General features: G+C 52.1%; 1 protein-coding gene across 1 annotated transcript in view; it reads right to left on the reverse strand.

Annotated features, from left to right (window-relative positions):
- rtn4rl1b (reticulon 4 receptor-like 1b) overlaps positions 1–14,779 on the reverse strand; it is a 69,988-nt gene extending 55,209 nt beyond the window's left edge. Inside the window, exon 1 of the mRNA XM_072469873.1 lies at positions 14,346–14,779. Within this exon, the coding sequence (XP_072325974.1) occupies positions 14,346–14,358 (13 nt within the window). The 5' untranslated portion in view covers positions 14,359–14,779. The remainder of the gene's footprint in view (positions 1–14,345) is intronic.
- Positions 14,780–17,686: the final 2,907 nt, after the last annotated feature.

Here is a 17,686-nt window from a genome sequence, read left to right on the forward strand (position 1 = left end):
CCCTCCCTCCCTCCTCTCCCCCCCCTCCCTCACCTCTCTCCCCTCTCTCCCTCTCCCCCCCTCCCTCCCTCTCTCTCCCCCCCTCCTCCCTCTCTCTCTCTCCCCCCCTCCCTCCTCTCTCTCCCCCCCTCCCTCCCTCTCTCTCCCCCCCCCCTCCCTCTCTCTCCCCCTCCATCCCTCTCTCTCCCTCTCCTCTCTCTCCCTCCCTCTCCCCTCCCTCCCTCTCTCTCCCCCTCGCTCCCTCTCTCCCCCCCTCCCTCCCTCTCTCTCCCTCCCTCCCTCTCCCTCCTCTCTCTCCTCCCCCTCCCTCCCTCTCTCTCCCTCCCCCTCCCTCCTCTCTCTCCCCTCCCTCCTCTCTCTCCCTCCCTCTCCCTCTCCCTCCTCTCTCCCTCCCTCCCTCTCTCCCTCCCCCTCCCTCCCCCTCCCTCCCTCCCTCTCCTCCCTCCCTCTCTCCCTCTCTCTCCCTCCCTCTCTCTCTCTCCTCCCCCTCCCTCCCTCTCCCTCCCTCCCTCTCCCTCCCGCTCCCTCCCTCTCTCTCCCTCCCCTCCCTCCCTCTCTCCCTCCCTCTCTCTCCCTCTCCTCTCTCTCCCTCCACCCTCTTCCTCGCCCTCTCCCCCCTCCCTCTCCCTCCCTCCCCTCTCCCTTCCCTCCCTCCCACTCCCATTCCCTCCCTCCCACTCCCCTTCCCTCCCTCCCACTCCCCCCTCCCTCTCCCCCTCCTTCCTCTCCCCCCTCCCCTCCCCTTCCCTCTCTCAGGCTTCTCTCTCTCTCTCTACCTCCCTCTCCCCCTATCCCCCTCCCCCTCTATCTACTCCCTCCCTCTCTCGGGCTTCCTCCGGGTGCTCCGGTTCCTCCCACAGTCCAAAGACGTGTGGGTTAGGTGGATTGGCCATGATAAATTGCCCTTCGTGATCAAAAAGGTGAGGAGGGGTTGTTGGTTACAAGGATAGGGTGGAAGTTAGGGCTTAAGTGAGTCGGTGCAGACTCGATGGGCCAAATGGCCTCCTTCTGCACTGTTATGTTCTATGTTCTCTCTCCCCCCCTTCTCCCCCTTCCTCCCTCCCTCTCTCTTCCTCTCCCCACTCCCTCTCTCCCCCTCCTCTCCCTTTCCCTCCCCTTCTCTCTCCCTCTCCCCCTTCTTCCCTTTCCCTCTCCCCCTCTCTTCCTCCCCTCTCCCTCTCTCCCTCCCCCTCTCGCTCGCTCTCCCCCTTCTTCCCTTTCCCTCTCCCCCTCCCCCCTCTCTTCCTCCCTCTCCCTCTCTCCCTCCCCCTTCTTCCCTTTCCCTCTCCCCCTCTCTCCCTCCCCCTCTCTCTTCCTCCCCCTTCCTCCTCTCTCCCTCCCCCTCTCGCTCGCTCTCCCCCTCCTTCCCTCCCTCCATCCCAGGACCCTCCGGCTGGTCTGCTTCTGAGGTGGACAATTCGCTGCCTTTTTTTGGGAGGGGGCTGGGTCAGGGTGGGTGGGGACCTGGGGGAAGGGTGGAGAGGGGGCAGGGTGGGGGGGGAGGTTGCAGGGTGAGGGGAGGGTGCTGGGGGCAGGGTGGGTGGGGAGTGGGCTTTGGGGAAGGGTCGTGGGGGGAGGGGCTGGGGGGCAGGGTGATTGGAGAGGCTGGGAGAGGGTGAGTGGGGAGGGGTCTGCAGGTAGGGTGGGTGGGAGGGGCTGAGGGGAGGATAGTGGGGAAGGGGCTGCGGGCAGGGTGGGTGGGAGGGGGTGTGGGGAGGGGGCTGGCGGCAAGGTTGGTGGGAGGGGACTGGGGGCAGGGTCTCAAAAGACACATCATTGCAAGTCAGCGAGTTAGTGATACCAACTATTGTGTGCGTTGTATTCTTACATACAGAGAATATCTTTATTGCTGCCGGAGGATAAAAGGCATGTTGTCGAAGCTCTGAATCGAGTGCTTTCAGGACAGACGCAAGAAGACCAAATTTCAAAGGGAGTAATCGTCGATATAAATGTTCCTGTGTGCGCGAGTTCATTGTTATTTGTCTCTTGTTCAGCCTGCGGTCCCACTTTAACCATTGCTTCCTTTGGTCAGACAGGAATGATGTTTTCTGCCCCACACCTTCCTGACCTTCCCCAGCTCCCTCCCTCTTTATATACACACACACACACGAACCCGAGCCACCCACCCAGCCACCACCACTGTTCAATGCGGGAGAATCATTCTGCCCTCACAGCCCATTCCGCGTTGAAACTGCGCCCACTCTCCAGTCCTCCTGTTGCCCAGGCTGGGAGCGAGTGCCGGCACAAACTCTCACACTGGCTCTGAATGCAGGCGGCCACAGCTGAGAGTTAAAATTTGCAACAACATTCGATGGAGAGAATTGCCCGTCAGGTGTTACGATCTGCACCAGTATAGAACCTGAACCACCGACTCAAATAACACGCGTCCTTCGAAATTCCTTTTGCTTCGACACAATGTAAGTTTAGTGATGGCGATGAGGAACTGGAACTTCAGCAATGCCAGTTTCAGCGAGCCCACATGCTCTGTTTAAATCCGGTCGCCATCCAAAATACTCTAATAAAACATTGTAGGCGACATTAAAAGTCTCTGCGATTTAAATCTGTGTGTGTATCTCCCTGTTCTGATTGAAGATGCCCAGTAACAGTGTGAAAGAATCGAAGCCTCCATCCCACGAAATTCCAACAGGACTGAGCAAGGATGAAGAGTGATGTACATGTAGAGTTTGTAATGGCTACAGGGCTAGAAGGCCGACAAATAGCTCAAAGGCGCCAGATTGGGCTCCATTACACCATAGACAGCAACAGACAACACCACTTAATCCATTCGACACAATCTATTACATTATACAATATCTAATAGTTCAGAGAGATCAGAATAATGGCACTCTACCTAATGATTTTACATCTATGGTCTGAACACTCCGCTCTGTTACAGTATCTTCAAAACACTCCGTCACCCAGCACACCCACTATTATTACATAATTCAACACAGCTCATTCATCCCTTACATCCGACTGGTATCAACACCTTCAGCAACCCCCACTGTGACCCCTCCCTCACACACACTGTTACCCTCACCCTCCCTCACACCCCACTATCCCTCACACACACTGTTACCCTCACCCTCACCCTCACACCCCACTATCCCTCACACACACTGTTACCCTCACCCTCCCTCATACCCCACTATCCCTCACACACACTGTTACCCTCACCCTCCCTCATCACTATCCCTCACACACACTGTTACCCTCACCCTCCCTCATCACTATCCCTCACACCCCACTATCCCTCACACACACCCAGTTACCTCACTGTCCCTCATACCCCACTATCCCTCACACACACTGTTACACTTACTGTCTCTCACACCCCACTATCCCTCACACATACTGTTACCCTCCCTCATACCCCACTATCCCTCACACACACTGTTACCCTCACCCTCCCTCATAACCCACTATCCCTCACATCCACTGTTACCCTCACCCTCTCTCATACCCCACTATCCCTCACACACACTGTTACCCTCACCCTCCCTCCTACCCCACTATCCCTCACACACACTGTTACCCTCACCCTCCCTCATACCCCACTATCCCTCACACACCACTGTTACCCTCACCCTCCCTCATACCCCACTATCCCTCACATCCACTGTTACCCTCACCCTCCCTCATACCCCACTATCCCTCACACACACTGTTACCCTCACCCTCCCTCATACCCCACTATCCCTCACACACACTGTTACCCTCACCCTCCCTCATACCCCACTATCCCTCACACACACTGTTACCCTCACCCTCCTCATACCCCACTACCCCTCACACACACTGTTACCACCACTATCCCTCACACACACTGTTACACTCACTGTCCTCATACCCCACTATCCCTCACATACACCGTTACCCCACTATCCCTCACACACCCAGTTACCTCACTGTCCCTCATACCCCCACTATCCCTCACACACACTGTTACACTCACTGTCTCTCATACCCCACTATCCCTCACACACCCAGTTACCTCACTGTCCCTGACACCCCACTATCCCTCACACCCACCCAGTTACCTCACTGTCCCTCACACCCCACTATCCCTCACACACACCCAGTTGCCCCCACTGTCCCTCATACCCCACTATCCCTCATATCCACTGTTACCCTCACCGCTCCTCATAACCCACTATCCCTCACACACACTGTTACCCTCACCACCCCTCATACCCCACTATCCCTCACATCCACTGTTACCCTCACCACCCCTCATAACCCACTATCCCTCACACACACTGTTACACTCACTGTCCCTCATACCCCAATATCCCTCACACCCAGTTACCTCACTGTCCTCATACCCCACTATCCCTCATACACACCGTTACCCTCACTTTCCCTCACACCCCACTATCCCTCACACCCAGTTACCTCACTGTCCCTCATACCCCACTATCCCTCACACACACTGTTACCACTCACTGTCCCTCATACCCCACTATCCCTCACACCCAGTTACCTCACTGTCCCTCATACCCCACTATCCCTCACACACACTGTTACACTCACTGTCCCTCATACCCCACTAACCCTCGCACCCTCTGTTTTAAAAAAAGTATTTTTTATTCTCCTTTTTCACATTTTCTCCCAAATTTACACCCACCAACAACAAACAATAATCAGCAACAAATATGTCGATCCCCATATCAATAACAATGATCCCATCCTCCCACCAAACCCCAAACATTGGCCCGCATGTGAACATAAACAAATGACAAAAAGGATCAGGAATCACCCATAGTCGCCATGAACACACACAGCCCCCCTCCCCCAACCCCCCCCCCCCCAAACTAATGTTCAATGTTATTCAGTTCTTGAAAGTGCATGATGAATAATGCCCATGAATTGTAGAACCCCTCCATCCTTCCCCTCAGTTCAACTTAACCTTCTCAAGAGTCAAGAATTCCAACAGGTCCCCCCGCCACGCCAGGGCACAGGGTGGCGAGGCTGCTCTCCATCCCAGCAGGATCCACCTTCGGGTGATCAACGAGGCGAAGGCTATGATATCTGCCTCCGCACCCGTTTCCACCCTAACCTTAACCCCGAATATAGCCTCCCGAGGGCCCGGGTCCCGTTTTCACGTGCACCACTTTAGAAATTACCCTAAAAACCTCCTTCCAGTAATCCTCCAGCTTTGGACAGGACCAAAACATATGAACATGATTAGCACCCCCCCCCCCCCCCCCCCCCCCGCCCCCGCAACGTTCATACACATCTCCGACTCCTTCAAAGAATTGGCTCATCCTCGCCCTCGTGAGGTGTGCTCTGTATACCACCCTCGGCTGTATCAGCCCCAACCTCGCACATGAGTAGGAGGCATTCACTCGCCGGAGCACCTCATGTCAGAACCCCTCCTCCATATCCTCTCCCAACTCTTCCTCCCACTTTGCTTTGATCTCTTCCAGCGGTGCCTTCTTCTCTTCAAAATAGCTCCGTACACCGCTGACACTACCCCCTTCTCCAGTCCTCCTGTCGTCAGCACCTCCTCCAGCAATGTGGAGGCCGGCTCCACCGGGAATCTCAGTATCTCCTTTCTGGCGAAATCTCGAACCTGCATGTACCTAAACATTTCCCCTGCTCCCGCCCATACCTCGCTTCCAGCTCCTTCAGCCCTGCAAACTGACCCGTAAGAAACAAATCTTTTAGTGTCTTAATCCCCTTCTCCTCCTGTTTCTGAAAATTTCCATCCCACCTTCCTGGCTCAAATCTGTGGTTCCCCCGAATCGGCATTTCCCTTGACCCTGCCCCCAACCCGAAGTGTTGGCGAAACTGCCTCCAAATTCTCAATGAAGCTATTATTACCGGACCCCCTGAGTATTTCCCCGGGGCCATCGGAGCGGCGCTGTTGCTAGTGCTTTCAATCCCGACCCCCTGCACAAACTCTCCTCCATTCTGACCCACTGGGAATCAACCCTCTGACCCAGCCCCGCACCTTCTCCACATTCGCCGCCCAGTAGTAATACATCAGGTTCGGAAGACCCAAACCCCCTGCCTGCCTTCCCCTCTGCAGCAGCACCTTCCTCCCTCTCGCCATTTTCCCTCCCCATATGAACGAAGTACGAAGTCTTACAACACCAGGTTAGAATGAAGTAATCCTTCCCTCAATCTCTCTGAAAAAGCCTTTGGCAGGAAAATCGGCAGGCATTGAAAAATAAACAGAAATCGCAGCAACACGTTCATTTTAACCACCTGACCCGACCTACCAGTGACCCTCACACCCACTGTTACCCTCACCGTCCTCATACCCCACTATTTCTCACACCCACCGTTACTCTCACTGCTCCTCATACCCCACTATCCATCACTGTCCCTCACAAACACTGTTAACCTCACTGTCCCTCATACCCCACTATCCCTCACTATTCTTCACAACCACTGTTACCCTCACTCTCCCTCATACCCCACTAACCCTCACACCCAGTTACCCTCACTGCCCCTCATACCCCACTATCCCTCACACACACTGTTACCCTCACCGTCCCTCATACCCCACTATTCCTCACACCCACCGTTACTCTCACTGCCCCTCATACCCCACTATCCATCACTGTCCCTCACCAACACTGTTAACCTCACTGTCCCTCATACCCCACTATCCCTCACTATTCTTCACAACCACTGTTACCCTCACCCTCCCTCATACCCCACTAACCTCACACCCAGTTACCCTCACTGTCCCTCATACCTCACTATCCCTCACACACACTGTTACCCTCACCCTCCCTCATACCCCACTAACCCTCACACCCAGTTACCCTCACTGTCCCTCATACCCCACTATCCCTCACACACACTGTTACCCTCACCGTCCCTCATACCCCACTATTCCTCACACCCACCGTTACTCTCACTGCCCCTCATACCCCACTATCCATCACTGTCCCTCACAAACACTGTTAACCTCACTGTCCCTCATACCCCACTATCCCTCACTGTCCCTCACAAACACTATTAACCTCACTGTCCCTCATACCCCACTATCCCTCACTATTCTTCACAACCACTGTTACCCTCACCCTCCCTCATACCCCACTAACCCTCACACCCAGTTACCCTCACTGTCCCTCATACCTCACTATCCCTCACACACACTGTTACCCTCACCGTCCCTCATACCCCACTAACCCTCACACCCAGTTACCCTCACTGTCCCTCATACCTCACTATCCCTCACACACACCGTTACTCTCACTGCCCCTCATACCCCACTAACCCTCACACCCAGTTACCCTCACTGCCCCTCATACCCCACTATCCCTCACTATTCTTCACAACCACTGTTATCCTCACCCTCCCTCATACCCCACTAACCCTCACACCCAGTTACCCTCACTGTCCCTCCTACCCCACTATCCATCGCTATCCCTCACACACTGTTAACCTCATTGTCCCTCATACCCCACTAACCCTCACAACCACTGTTACCCTCACTGTCCCTCCTACCCCACTATCCCTCACACACACCGTTACCCTCACCGTCCCTCCTACCCCACTATCCCTCACAACCACTGTTACCCTCACTGTCCCTCCTACACCACTATCCCTCACACCCAGTTACCCTCACTGTCCCTCCTACCCCACTATCCCTCACACCCAGTTACCCTCACCGTCCCTCCTACCCCACTATCCCTCACAACCACTGTTACCCTCACTGTCCCTCCTACCCCACTATCCCTCACACCCAGTTACCCTCACTGTCCCTCCTACCCCACTATCCCTCAAACCCAGTTACCCTCACTGTCCCTCCTACCCCACTATCCCTCACACACACCGTTACCTTCACTGTCCCTCATACCCCACTATCCCTCACACCTTCCAAAACTGATTTCTGGGCTTGTCCTATGACCAGTGGTTGATATTTTCCCCCGACTGGGGAGTTGAGGTCACAGGCAACGCAGTTTCAGGCCATTTAGGTTTGGGATGGGCAGCAATATCTTCACTCGGAACGTTGTGGATTTTTGGAATTCTCTGCCTTGAACGATTCTTGATGCTCAGTCATTGAATATATTCAAGATTGAGACAGACAAATGTTTTTGGTACGAAGAGAACTGGAGGATACGTGGCGAAGTGGAATTGAGGTAGATTATCCGTGATGGTATTAAATGGTGGAGTAGGGTTGAGGGCTACTATTCCTTATGTTAAGATATCCCCACTCTTCACAAGATACCCTTAGTGTCGGGTGGGGTTACTGGGGATAGGGTGGAGGTGTCGACCTTGGGTAGGGTGCTCTTTCCAAGAGCCGGTGCAGACTCGATGGGCCGAATGGCCTCCTTCTGCACTGTAAATTCTATGATACTCCACGGTTCCATCCAGCGAGGTTATCAGTAGTACATTTGAGGAGGAGGGCTGCTGGCTGGTGGCGGTTTAACCAGGGGATCGCCATGTCTCAGGCCAAGGGGCGAAACTGAGAAACCAGGATGGGATCGTCATGAATAACCTCAGCCGGTACGGGCATGGAAACCCCCCCCCCCCCCCCTGCATCACAAATCAGCCAACTGAGCCCTCTTTTATTCTCCATTGTTCCAGGGAGAATCACACAGCACGTCCCACCTTCTCTCTCATTCATGTTGCAATAACCAGCAACCATCCATTCAAGACTCGGACACAATAGGACATCAAAAAAGAAAATCCCAGCCATTAACCAGGAAGCTAGGGAACCGCTCCATAATAAATAGCCTGATCAGTGTGATACATACACCGAGAACAAAAGAGGTTTGGTAATGAGATACAGGTCCATGATTCAAGCTCTGTTGTTTTTCTGATAACATTGGAAAGTGGCTGAATTTAGCTGTGTGCCAGTTTACATAATCAGAACCTCCCTCCACTGCCTCAACCACCTCCCTCAGCCTCAGAGGCAGCTCCTCTCCCGCCTTAGGATTTACGCATCATCATATTTTAAATTGCTGGACATTTGTTTGCTGATATGACTGGGTTGCAGTTATTGTGAGGATAACGGCTGCTGGATTTCTCAGGGTTTAACACTTCAAACTTGCACTCATTTGCTGATTCGCACTGTGTGTGTGTGTGTGTGTGTGTGTGTGTGTGCCGATTTAGATCCGATTCATGGATCAGTGTGGGTTTGGTTTTAATTCGGCCTCGGTCGCTGCTCGGGGTGGGTGGGAGTGAGGTTCTGTCTCACAGAGGAGCTGTGATGAACCTCGCCCATATCTGTCTCAGCATCTTAAAGGTCTGTCTACAATATTGCATTTATACAGACGGCATTTACGCTGCTGCTCCTTAACAAGATTTACTTTTGACCAGATAACTGGAACCCCTGATTTGACATTATCACAGGTATATAAGCACCTTACAAAGATTTGTTTTTTTTTTGTTTAGATCATGGCATTAGACACTCAGTGTAAAATCCCTCCTTTATCTTTTACAAACTTGACTAAAGGAGCGCATGTGAATGAATGTGTGTGGGTGTGTGTGAGTTTGTGTGAGTGAGTGTAAGTGTGAGTGAGTGAGTGTGTATGTATGTGAGTGAGTCAGTGTGTGTGTGAGTCAGTGTGAATGAATGTGTGTGGGTGTGAGTTTGTGTGAGTGAATGTAAGTGTGAGTGAGTGAGTGTGTATGTATGTGACTGAGTGAGCCAGTATGTGAGTGAGAGTGTGAGTCAGTGTGTGTGTGTGAGTCAGTGTGAATGAATGTGTGTGGGTGTGAGTTTGTGTGAGTGAGTGTAAGTGTGAGTGAGTGAGTGTGTATGTATGTGAGTGAGTGAGTCAGTGTGTGAGTGAGAGTGTGAGTCAGTGTGTGTGAGTGAGTCAGTGTGAATGAATGTGAGTGCGTATGTATGAGTGACCGAGTGTGTGTGTGAGTGAGTGAGTGTGTGAGTGAGTGTGTATGGATGTGAGTGAGTGTGTGGGTCTGTATGTATGTGAGTGAGAGTGAGTGAGTGTGTGTCAGTGAGTGTGTGAGTGAATGTATGTGTGTGAGTGAGTGTGATTGTATGTGAGTGTGAGTATGTGAGTGTGTGTCAGTGTATGAGTGTGAGTGAGTGAGTGTGAGTGTAAGTCAGTGTGTGAGTGAGTGTGAGTGACTGAGTGTGTGAGTGTGAGTGACTGAGTGTGTGAGTGTGTGAGTGAGTGAGTGAATCTGTGTGAGTGAGTCAGTGTGTGAGTCAATGTGTGAGTGAGTCAGTGTGTGTCAGTGTGAGTCAGTGTGAGTGAGTCAGTGTGAGTGAGTCAGTGTGTGAGTGTGTGTGTGAGTGAGTGTGTGTGAGTGAATGTAGAGTGAGTGTGCATGTATGTGAGTGAGTGTGTCTGTGAGTGAGTGTGTATGTATGTGAGTCAGTGTGAGTGTGAGAAAGTATGTATGAGTGTGTGAGTGAGTATGAGTCAGTGTGAGTCAGTGTGTCAGTGAGTGAGTCAGTGTGTGAGTGTGAGTTAGTGTGTGTGAGTGTGAGTCAATGTGTGTGTGTGTGAGTGTGAGTCAGTGTGCGTGAGTGAGTGTGTGAGTGAGTATGAGTGAGTCAGTGTGTGTCAGTGTGAGTGAGAGTGAGTCAGTGTGTGTGTGTGAGAGTGTGTATGTGAGTCAGTGAGTGAGTCAGTGTGTGAGTGAGTGAGTGAGTGAGTGTGTGTGTGAGTCAGTGAGTGTGTGTGAGTCAGTGAGTGTGTGTCAGTGTGAGTGGGTGAGTGGCAGTGAGTGAGTGTGTGTCAGTGTGAGTGAGTGTGTGTGTGTCAGTGAGTGAGTGAGTGTATGTGTGTGAATGTGAGTCACTGAGTAAGTGAGTGTGTGTGAGTGAGTGTGTGAGTGAGTGTGTGTCAGTGTGAGTGAGTGTGTGTGTGTCAGTGTGAGTGAGTGTGTGTGTGTCAGTGTGAGTAGAGTGTGAGTGTGTGTGTGTGTCAGTGTGAGTGTGAGTAGAGTGTGTCAGTGTGAGTGAGTGAGTGTGTCAGTGTGAGTGAGTGTGTGAGTGTGTGTCAGTGTGAGTGTGAGTGAGTGTGTGTCAGTGTGAGTGTGAGTAGAGTGTGTCTGTGTGAGTGTGAGTGAGTGAGTGTGTGAGTCAATGTGTGAGTGAGTCAGTGTGTGTCAGTGTGAGTCAGTGTGAGTGAGTCAGTGTGAGTGAGTCAGTGTGTGAGTGTGTGTGTGAGTGAGTGTGTGTGAGTGAATGTAGAGTGAGTGTGCATGTATGTGAGTGAGTGTGTCTGTGAGTGAGTGTGTATGTATGTGAGTCAGTGTGAGTGTGAGAAAGTATGTATGAGTGTGTGAGTGTGAGTAGAGTGTGTCAGTGTGAGTGTGAGTGAGTGAGTGTGTGTGTCAGTGTGAGTGAGTGTGTGTGAGTGAGTGAGTGAGTGTGAGTGAATGGGTGTCAGTGTGAGTGAGTGTGTCAGTGTGAGTGAGTGAGTGTATGTGTGTGAATGTGAGTCAGTGAGTGAGTGTGTGTGAGTGAGTGTGAGTGAGTGTGTGTCAGTGTGTGAGTGTGTGTGTGTCAGTGTGAGTGAGTGTGTGTGTGTCAGTGTGAGTAGAGTGTGAGTGTGTGTGTGTGTGTCAGTGTGAGTGAGTGAGTGTGTGTCAGTGTGAGTGAGTGTGTGTGTCAGTGTGAGTGAGTGGGTGTGTGTGAGTGAGTGAGTGAGTGTGAGTGAATGTGTGTCAGTGTGAGTGAGTGAGTGTGTCAGTGTGAGTGAGTGAGCGTGGGTGTGTCAGTGTGAGTGAGTGGGTGTGAGTGTGAGTCAGTGTGAGTGAGTGAGTGTGTCAGTGTGTGAGTGAGTGTGTGTGTCAGTGTGAGTGAGTGTGTGTGTGTGTCTGAGTGAGTGTGTCAGTGTGAGTGTGCGTGTGTCAGTGGAGTGAGTGAGTGAGTGAGTGTGTGTGTCAGTGTGAGTGAGTGTGTCAGTGTGAGTGTGTGTGTGTCAGTGGAGTGAGTGTGTGTCAGTGTGAGTGAGTGAGTGTGTCAGTGTGAGTGAGTGTGTGTTTGTGTGTGTCAGTGTGAGTGAGTGTGTGTGTCAGTGTGAGTGAGTGTGTGTGTCAGTGTGAGAGTGTGTGTGTGTGTCTGAGTGAGTGAGTGTGTGTGTGTCTGAGTGAGTGTGTGTGAGTGTGTCAGTGTGAGTGTGTGTGTGTCAGTGGAGTGAGTGTGTGTCAGTGTGAGTGAGTGAGTGTGTCAGTGTGAGTGAGTGTGTGTTTGTGTGTGCCAGTGTGAGTGAGTGTGTGTGTCAGTGTGAGTGAGTGTGTGTGTCAGTGTGAGAGTGTGTGTGTGTCTGAGTGAGTGAGTGTGTGTGTGTCTGAGTGAGTGTGTGTCAGTGTGTCAGTGTGAGTGTGTGTGTGTCAGTGGAGTGAGTGAGTGAGTGTGTGGAGAAACACTGTACAACAAAAGAGCTGGAAACCTCTGCGAGAGGAACAGCGGTGGCTGAGAATGAGGTCCGGATGCCTCCAGAGGGTCTATCCTCCGGGGTGCGTGTGTGTATGGGGGGGGGGGGGAGAGACACCCGGGTCACTGCCGTCCCCCCCCCCCTCTCGGGGAGCCTGATGTTGAGCCTGAATCCAGTGTCACCCAGTCTTCGCTTTGAACCAGAGTGAGGAGCAGAAAGGGAGGCGCCGGCGATCACAAATCGATACTCATCGCATTTCCAAAACCGATTAGTCATATTGAAGGAGCCTCTCCTTTTGAACTTGGGGGGGGGGGGGGGTAGATGCCCCTCTTAAATTTAACGTTGCATTTTAAATACAATATGACCTACATATATATATGTGTGTCTGTGTGTACATATATCCACATGTACATATATATGGACCAGTTATCCAATAGTACCAATAAAACTGGATGCCTGAATGGTCCCCCAGCAGCTTGAAGTGACATTTTGGGCTGAGATACTGGGGTGGGGGGGGGGGGGGCGGCTGCCTCTGTCGCATTTACCCCCCTCCCAAACTGACATATCGGTGCTGTTAATATGCAACACAAACTTCTGTTTAACTTTGTACAGTTAACCAACATAAAACGAAGCGATCACCCCCCCCCCCCCTCCCAAACCACCAGCACCCCGCCGATGTTTCTTTTTCATTCAGGGAGGGCCAGCACAGCCGCGACGGGCCGAAGGGCCTTTCTGCGCGGCGTTTAAATAGAAACAAACAAAAAAAGACCTCTCTCCACTCTCCGCGACTCGCTGTGGCTTCTCGGCGGAGGGGGCAGCGGTTATTTGGGTTAATGGAATCATTTATGGTTACCGTCTGCACACTGGCCTGGATCCTTTGCATTGGGAGGGTTGCAGTGTGCTCTGGGTTGGGGGGGGGGGCAGTCAGTGAGTGTTGACAAACAGGATCTCTCACCCCCCCCCCCCCCCCCCCTACCACCCAGCACAGAGCAACTTTCATCCGTCTAAATCCTCCTCTCGGAGCAGTGCAGCCACTGAAGGCGCTCGCTAACCAGGAGAAGAGCGGATCAGAGTCCCAGGCGACAAGACAACATCAACAAAAGCTGCAACATTAAAGTAACATTTTTGAAACAGACACTCAGACACACACACTGCTGATGGCGAGCTGACACCTCGATTCAGAGATGGGGTGGGGGGAATAACTGGGAAGTTAGAAATTGAATGCTTTCAAACCCTTATCTTCCCTTTAAAAAACAGTGAACCAGATGCCACGTAACAATGAGCTATATATAAACACACACACAGAAATACTAAAAGAATAGCGGTTCTTTTCATCCGCTAGCTTCAAGCGAGAGCTGTATCTCTGTCACCCAGTCTTAAGGTGAAGAGAGAACGGGAATGTCAGGGTACAGTCCCCCCCCCCCCCCACCCCTGAATGGGAATGTCAGGGTGCCCCCTCCTTCCCCCCTCTTTTTAACCCCCCCTGATCTGAGATCTGACAATGCAATCGGAAAACATTGGAAGGGGGGGGGGGCGTTGAACAGGGAGAGGATAAATTCTTTATTTTGAAAAAACCATCAATAGGACAGGCAGAAAGAGACATCGTTTTCTAGGAGCTTTCAATTAGCAACCAGCCAGCAAATGGCATCTCAAACAAGCCAGAAAACTTATATTAAAAGTCCGCATTCTGCCTCTTAAAAGAAGCTCAGGTCTAAATTCCGTGCAATCTTTAAGGGGGGAAAGAAAAGCTCGCATTGCGGCGATCCTAGCTATATTTAATAAATGTTACGTATTACATATATGAATATTTTATGCACTGAATCCTGTGTGTGTGAATATAGGGAGGGGGGAAGAAAAGGTTTTTTTTGGTGGGGGGGGGGATCACAAGAGCTGCAAATTTAAAAATCCATCACCCTGTCTGGATTTTACCCCACCCCACATTGCATTAACCCCCACCGCCCCCCCCCCCAAAAAAAAACCAACCCCTCCCCAAGCAAACCAATGCAAAATGCAACTTACCTTTCCTGCTCATTTTCGCCCCTGACCAACCCCAGCAAAAGTTGGCGCTTCACAGAATAAATCACCTGGAACTAGCAATGATCCGGGAGAAGGCTGGATTGTTGCACAGATATCCTGGAGCAGCTCGTCCGCATCCTGGGAGCATTCAATTAAAATAAAAAGAAGGGGGGAGAGAGAGACAGCGAGAGAAGGAGGGAGAGACAGAGAGAAGGAGGGAGGTAGAGAAGGAGAGAGGGAGGGAAAGAGAGGGAAGAGGAGGAGGAGAGCGGACTGGAGCCGGGAGCTGCAGCCGAGAGGAGACGCACCGAGCCCGGCTGTACAGAGGGGCTGTGACCGGGCGTGGGGCGGAGAGGGAGGGTGTTGTTGTCAGGTTAACAGAAGGAGGGACAAGGAGGAAAGAGGGTTGGAGTGGGGAGGGGTTGTTACGGGGGGGGGGGGGGGGGGGGCGGTTGGGGAGCCCAATTTTCTCCCTCTTATTTCTTTTCTACCCCACCAAAAACAGAAAACACATATAATTGTGTTTGAAAGCGGCTGGGAACAGGCGTTGTAACGGTGTGTGTGTCCAATGTGGAAATGTTGGATTGAGACTGGGGAAGTGGGAAAGGGGAGGGTGGAGGGGGATAGCCTGACGTGCTTGTCAAGAGAAATGGACACGTCTGCTTCATAGAAACACACAGCACACACACACCTCTCCCCTGCTCCACACTGTGCCCCCCCCCACCCCTGGCCAGAGCCCCCCCCCCGGTCAGAGCCCCCCCACCCCCCGGCCAGAGCCCCCACCCCCCACCCCTGGCCAGACACCCCCCACCCCTGGCCAGGCCCCCCTCCCTCCCAGAAGCAAATAAAGAGATTGTTACAATTCCTGACAGTTCAATGAAGAGAGGGCAGGAGTGACAGAGAAAGAGGGAGGGGGAGGGGGGGGGGGGGGGTCATGCCCCAATCCCCCACCTGCACCCCTTTTAACATTCTGCACCATCTACACTTTATCCCAGCCTCGCTGCAGCAATTGAGGAATATTAGCGAGTTGCCCTCAGAAAGCTGCCCTCAGACTGTGGGAGGGAGAACTGTGTGTGATTCCATCATTGCCGATTTAGGCAAAGAAAGACAAAGAAAGTTGAGAAAGTTGTCTGAACCTGACTAGGTGGTGGCCACAGTCCTCCTGTTTTCTACATCATTGTGTTTCCCCGGGTCCATTCTCAGGTCCATCTTGGCTTTTGATCAAAGCCCATCGCTCCATTCGCACTTTTTGCTCTATTGAAAGAAACGTCTTTCCTCTTCAGCCCTCCTAGAGCCCACCCATCCTCTTGTGTGCTCGGCCCTGCCAATTCCCTACTCCAACTATTCAATGCTCCTCGACGTTCCTACTCCCCTGCTGTCTTGCTGTCCCAGGTTTACTCTCCATTGGATAGGTTTACAGCTCCTCGACATTCCTGCTCCCCTGATGCTTGCTGTCCCAGGTTCACTCTCCATTGGATAGGTCTACAGCTCCCTGGCATCCTCCCACAGGCTCATCAAGGTGCTGAGCCCAATTACCCCTTCGCACCCTCTTGTCGATCCCCCCTGCCCACCCTCTTGTTGATCCCTCCTGCCCAATGTGTCCGCTGCCAACCCTCTCTCCCTGTCTAACCCACTCCTCCCACTGCTAACCCTGTGGACACTGTCAGCAAAACATCTTTCACCAGGTCTCGCTCTATGCATCTTCATCCAGGTTGGCTGTTCATCTGTGAACAGGGCCCTGGCCATCCATGAACGTATTGTAGGTGATTGTATGGACATCATGGCCTAATAACACCCTTCCCCCTAATGAACACTCCCGGCCTCTTGCAGACTTGAAGTTTGACCCCAAGTTGAGCTTCTATATCGTATTCTCATGCCATCACAGGGGTCGCCTGTTTATACCTCTGTAACATCAGTCGATGTTGACCCTATTTCAGTTCATTGCTGACGTGTTCATTCACACCTTTATTACTTTTAGACTTGACTATTCCAATGTACCCCTGCCTGGTTTCCCACATTCTACCCTCTGTAAACTTTTTATAATAAATTTAGAGTACCCAATTATTTTTTTTCCAATTAAGGGGCAACCTCCCACCCAGGCTTTGCCTTCTTCCAGACCCTTCCATCAGGCAGAAGGTACAGAAGTCTGAAAAATGAAATGAAATGAAAATCGCTTATTGTCACAACTTGGCTTCAAATGAAGTTAGTGAAAAGCCCCTAGGCGCCACATTCTGGCACCTGTTCAGGGAGGCTGGTACGGGAATTGAACCTGCTGGCCCTGGTCTGCTTTACAAGCCAGCTATTTAGCCCACTGTGCTAAACCAGCCCCTTTTACCCACACATCCAGACATAGGAACAGCTTCTTCCCCACAGCTGCCAGACTCCTCAACGACTCCCCCTCGGACTGATCTGTTCCCTGTAAGAACACTATTCACGACGCCCTACGCTGCTCTTGTTTGGCCTTTGTTCCACACTGTAACCAATCACTATTTGTCGATGTACCATTTGTCAATGTACTCTGTCGATTATTATTTTGTCTACTATGTACGTACTGTGTACGTTCCCTTGGCCGCAGAAAAATACTTTTCACTGTACTTCGGTACATGTGACAATAAATATCAATCAATCAATCAATCAAATCAATTTAGCATGGCCACCTACCCTGCACATCTTTGGGTGGTGGGGTGAGACCCACGCAGACACGGGGAGAATGTGCAAACTCCACACGGGCGATGACCTCAGGCTGGGATCGAACCTGGGTCCTCAGCGCCGTGAGGCAGAAGTGCTAACCACTGAGCCACCACGCCGCCCTGCCCTGTGTAAACCAGAGATCATCCGAAACTGCGCCAACTGTACTGCAACACGCACCCAGTCCTATTTCCCCTATCACCGCTGATCCACACTGGCTCCCAGTCAAGCAACATCTTGATTTTAAAATTCTCATCCCTGTTTTCAAATCCCCCCCCCCCCATGGTTTTGTCCAGCTCTACCTCTGTAGTCTCCTCCAGCCCCGCAACCCTCTAAGATATTTGTGCTTTTCCAATTCTGGCATCTTGAGCCCCGCTGATTTGAATTGCTTGACCATTGGCGGTCATGCCTTCGGTTACCTGGGCCCCAACTTCTGCAATTCCCTCCCTCCACCTCTCCGCCTCATTCTCCTCCTTTAAACATAGAAGCATAGAAAATGGGAGTAGCGGGAAGCCATTCGGCCCTTCGAGCCTCGCACAGTCATTCAATATGATCATGGCTGATCATGCGAATGTAGTATCCCACTCCCGCTTTCTCACCATACCACTCAATCCCTTTAGCCGCAAGGGCCACGTCCAGCTCCCTCGTGAATATAT

Source organism: Scyliorhinus torazame, chromosome 12, assembly GCF_047496885.1.
Source record: "Scyliorhinus torazame isolate Kashiwa2021f chromosome 12, sScyTor2.1, whole genome shotgun sequence".
NCBI classification, from domain to species: Eukaryota; Metazoa; Chordata; class Chondrichthyes; order Carcharhiniformes; family Scyliorhinidae; genus Scyliorhinus; species Scyliorhinus torazame.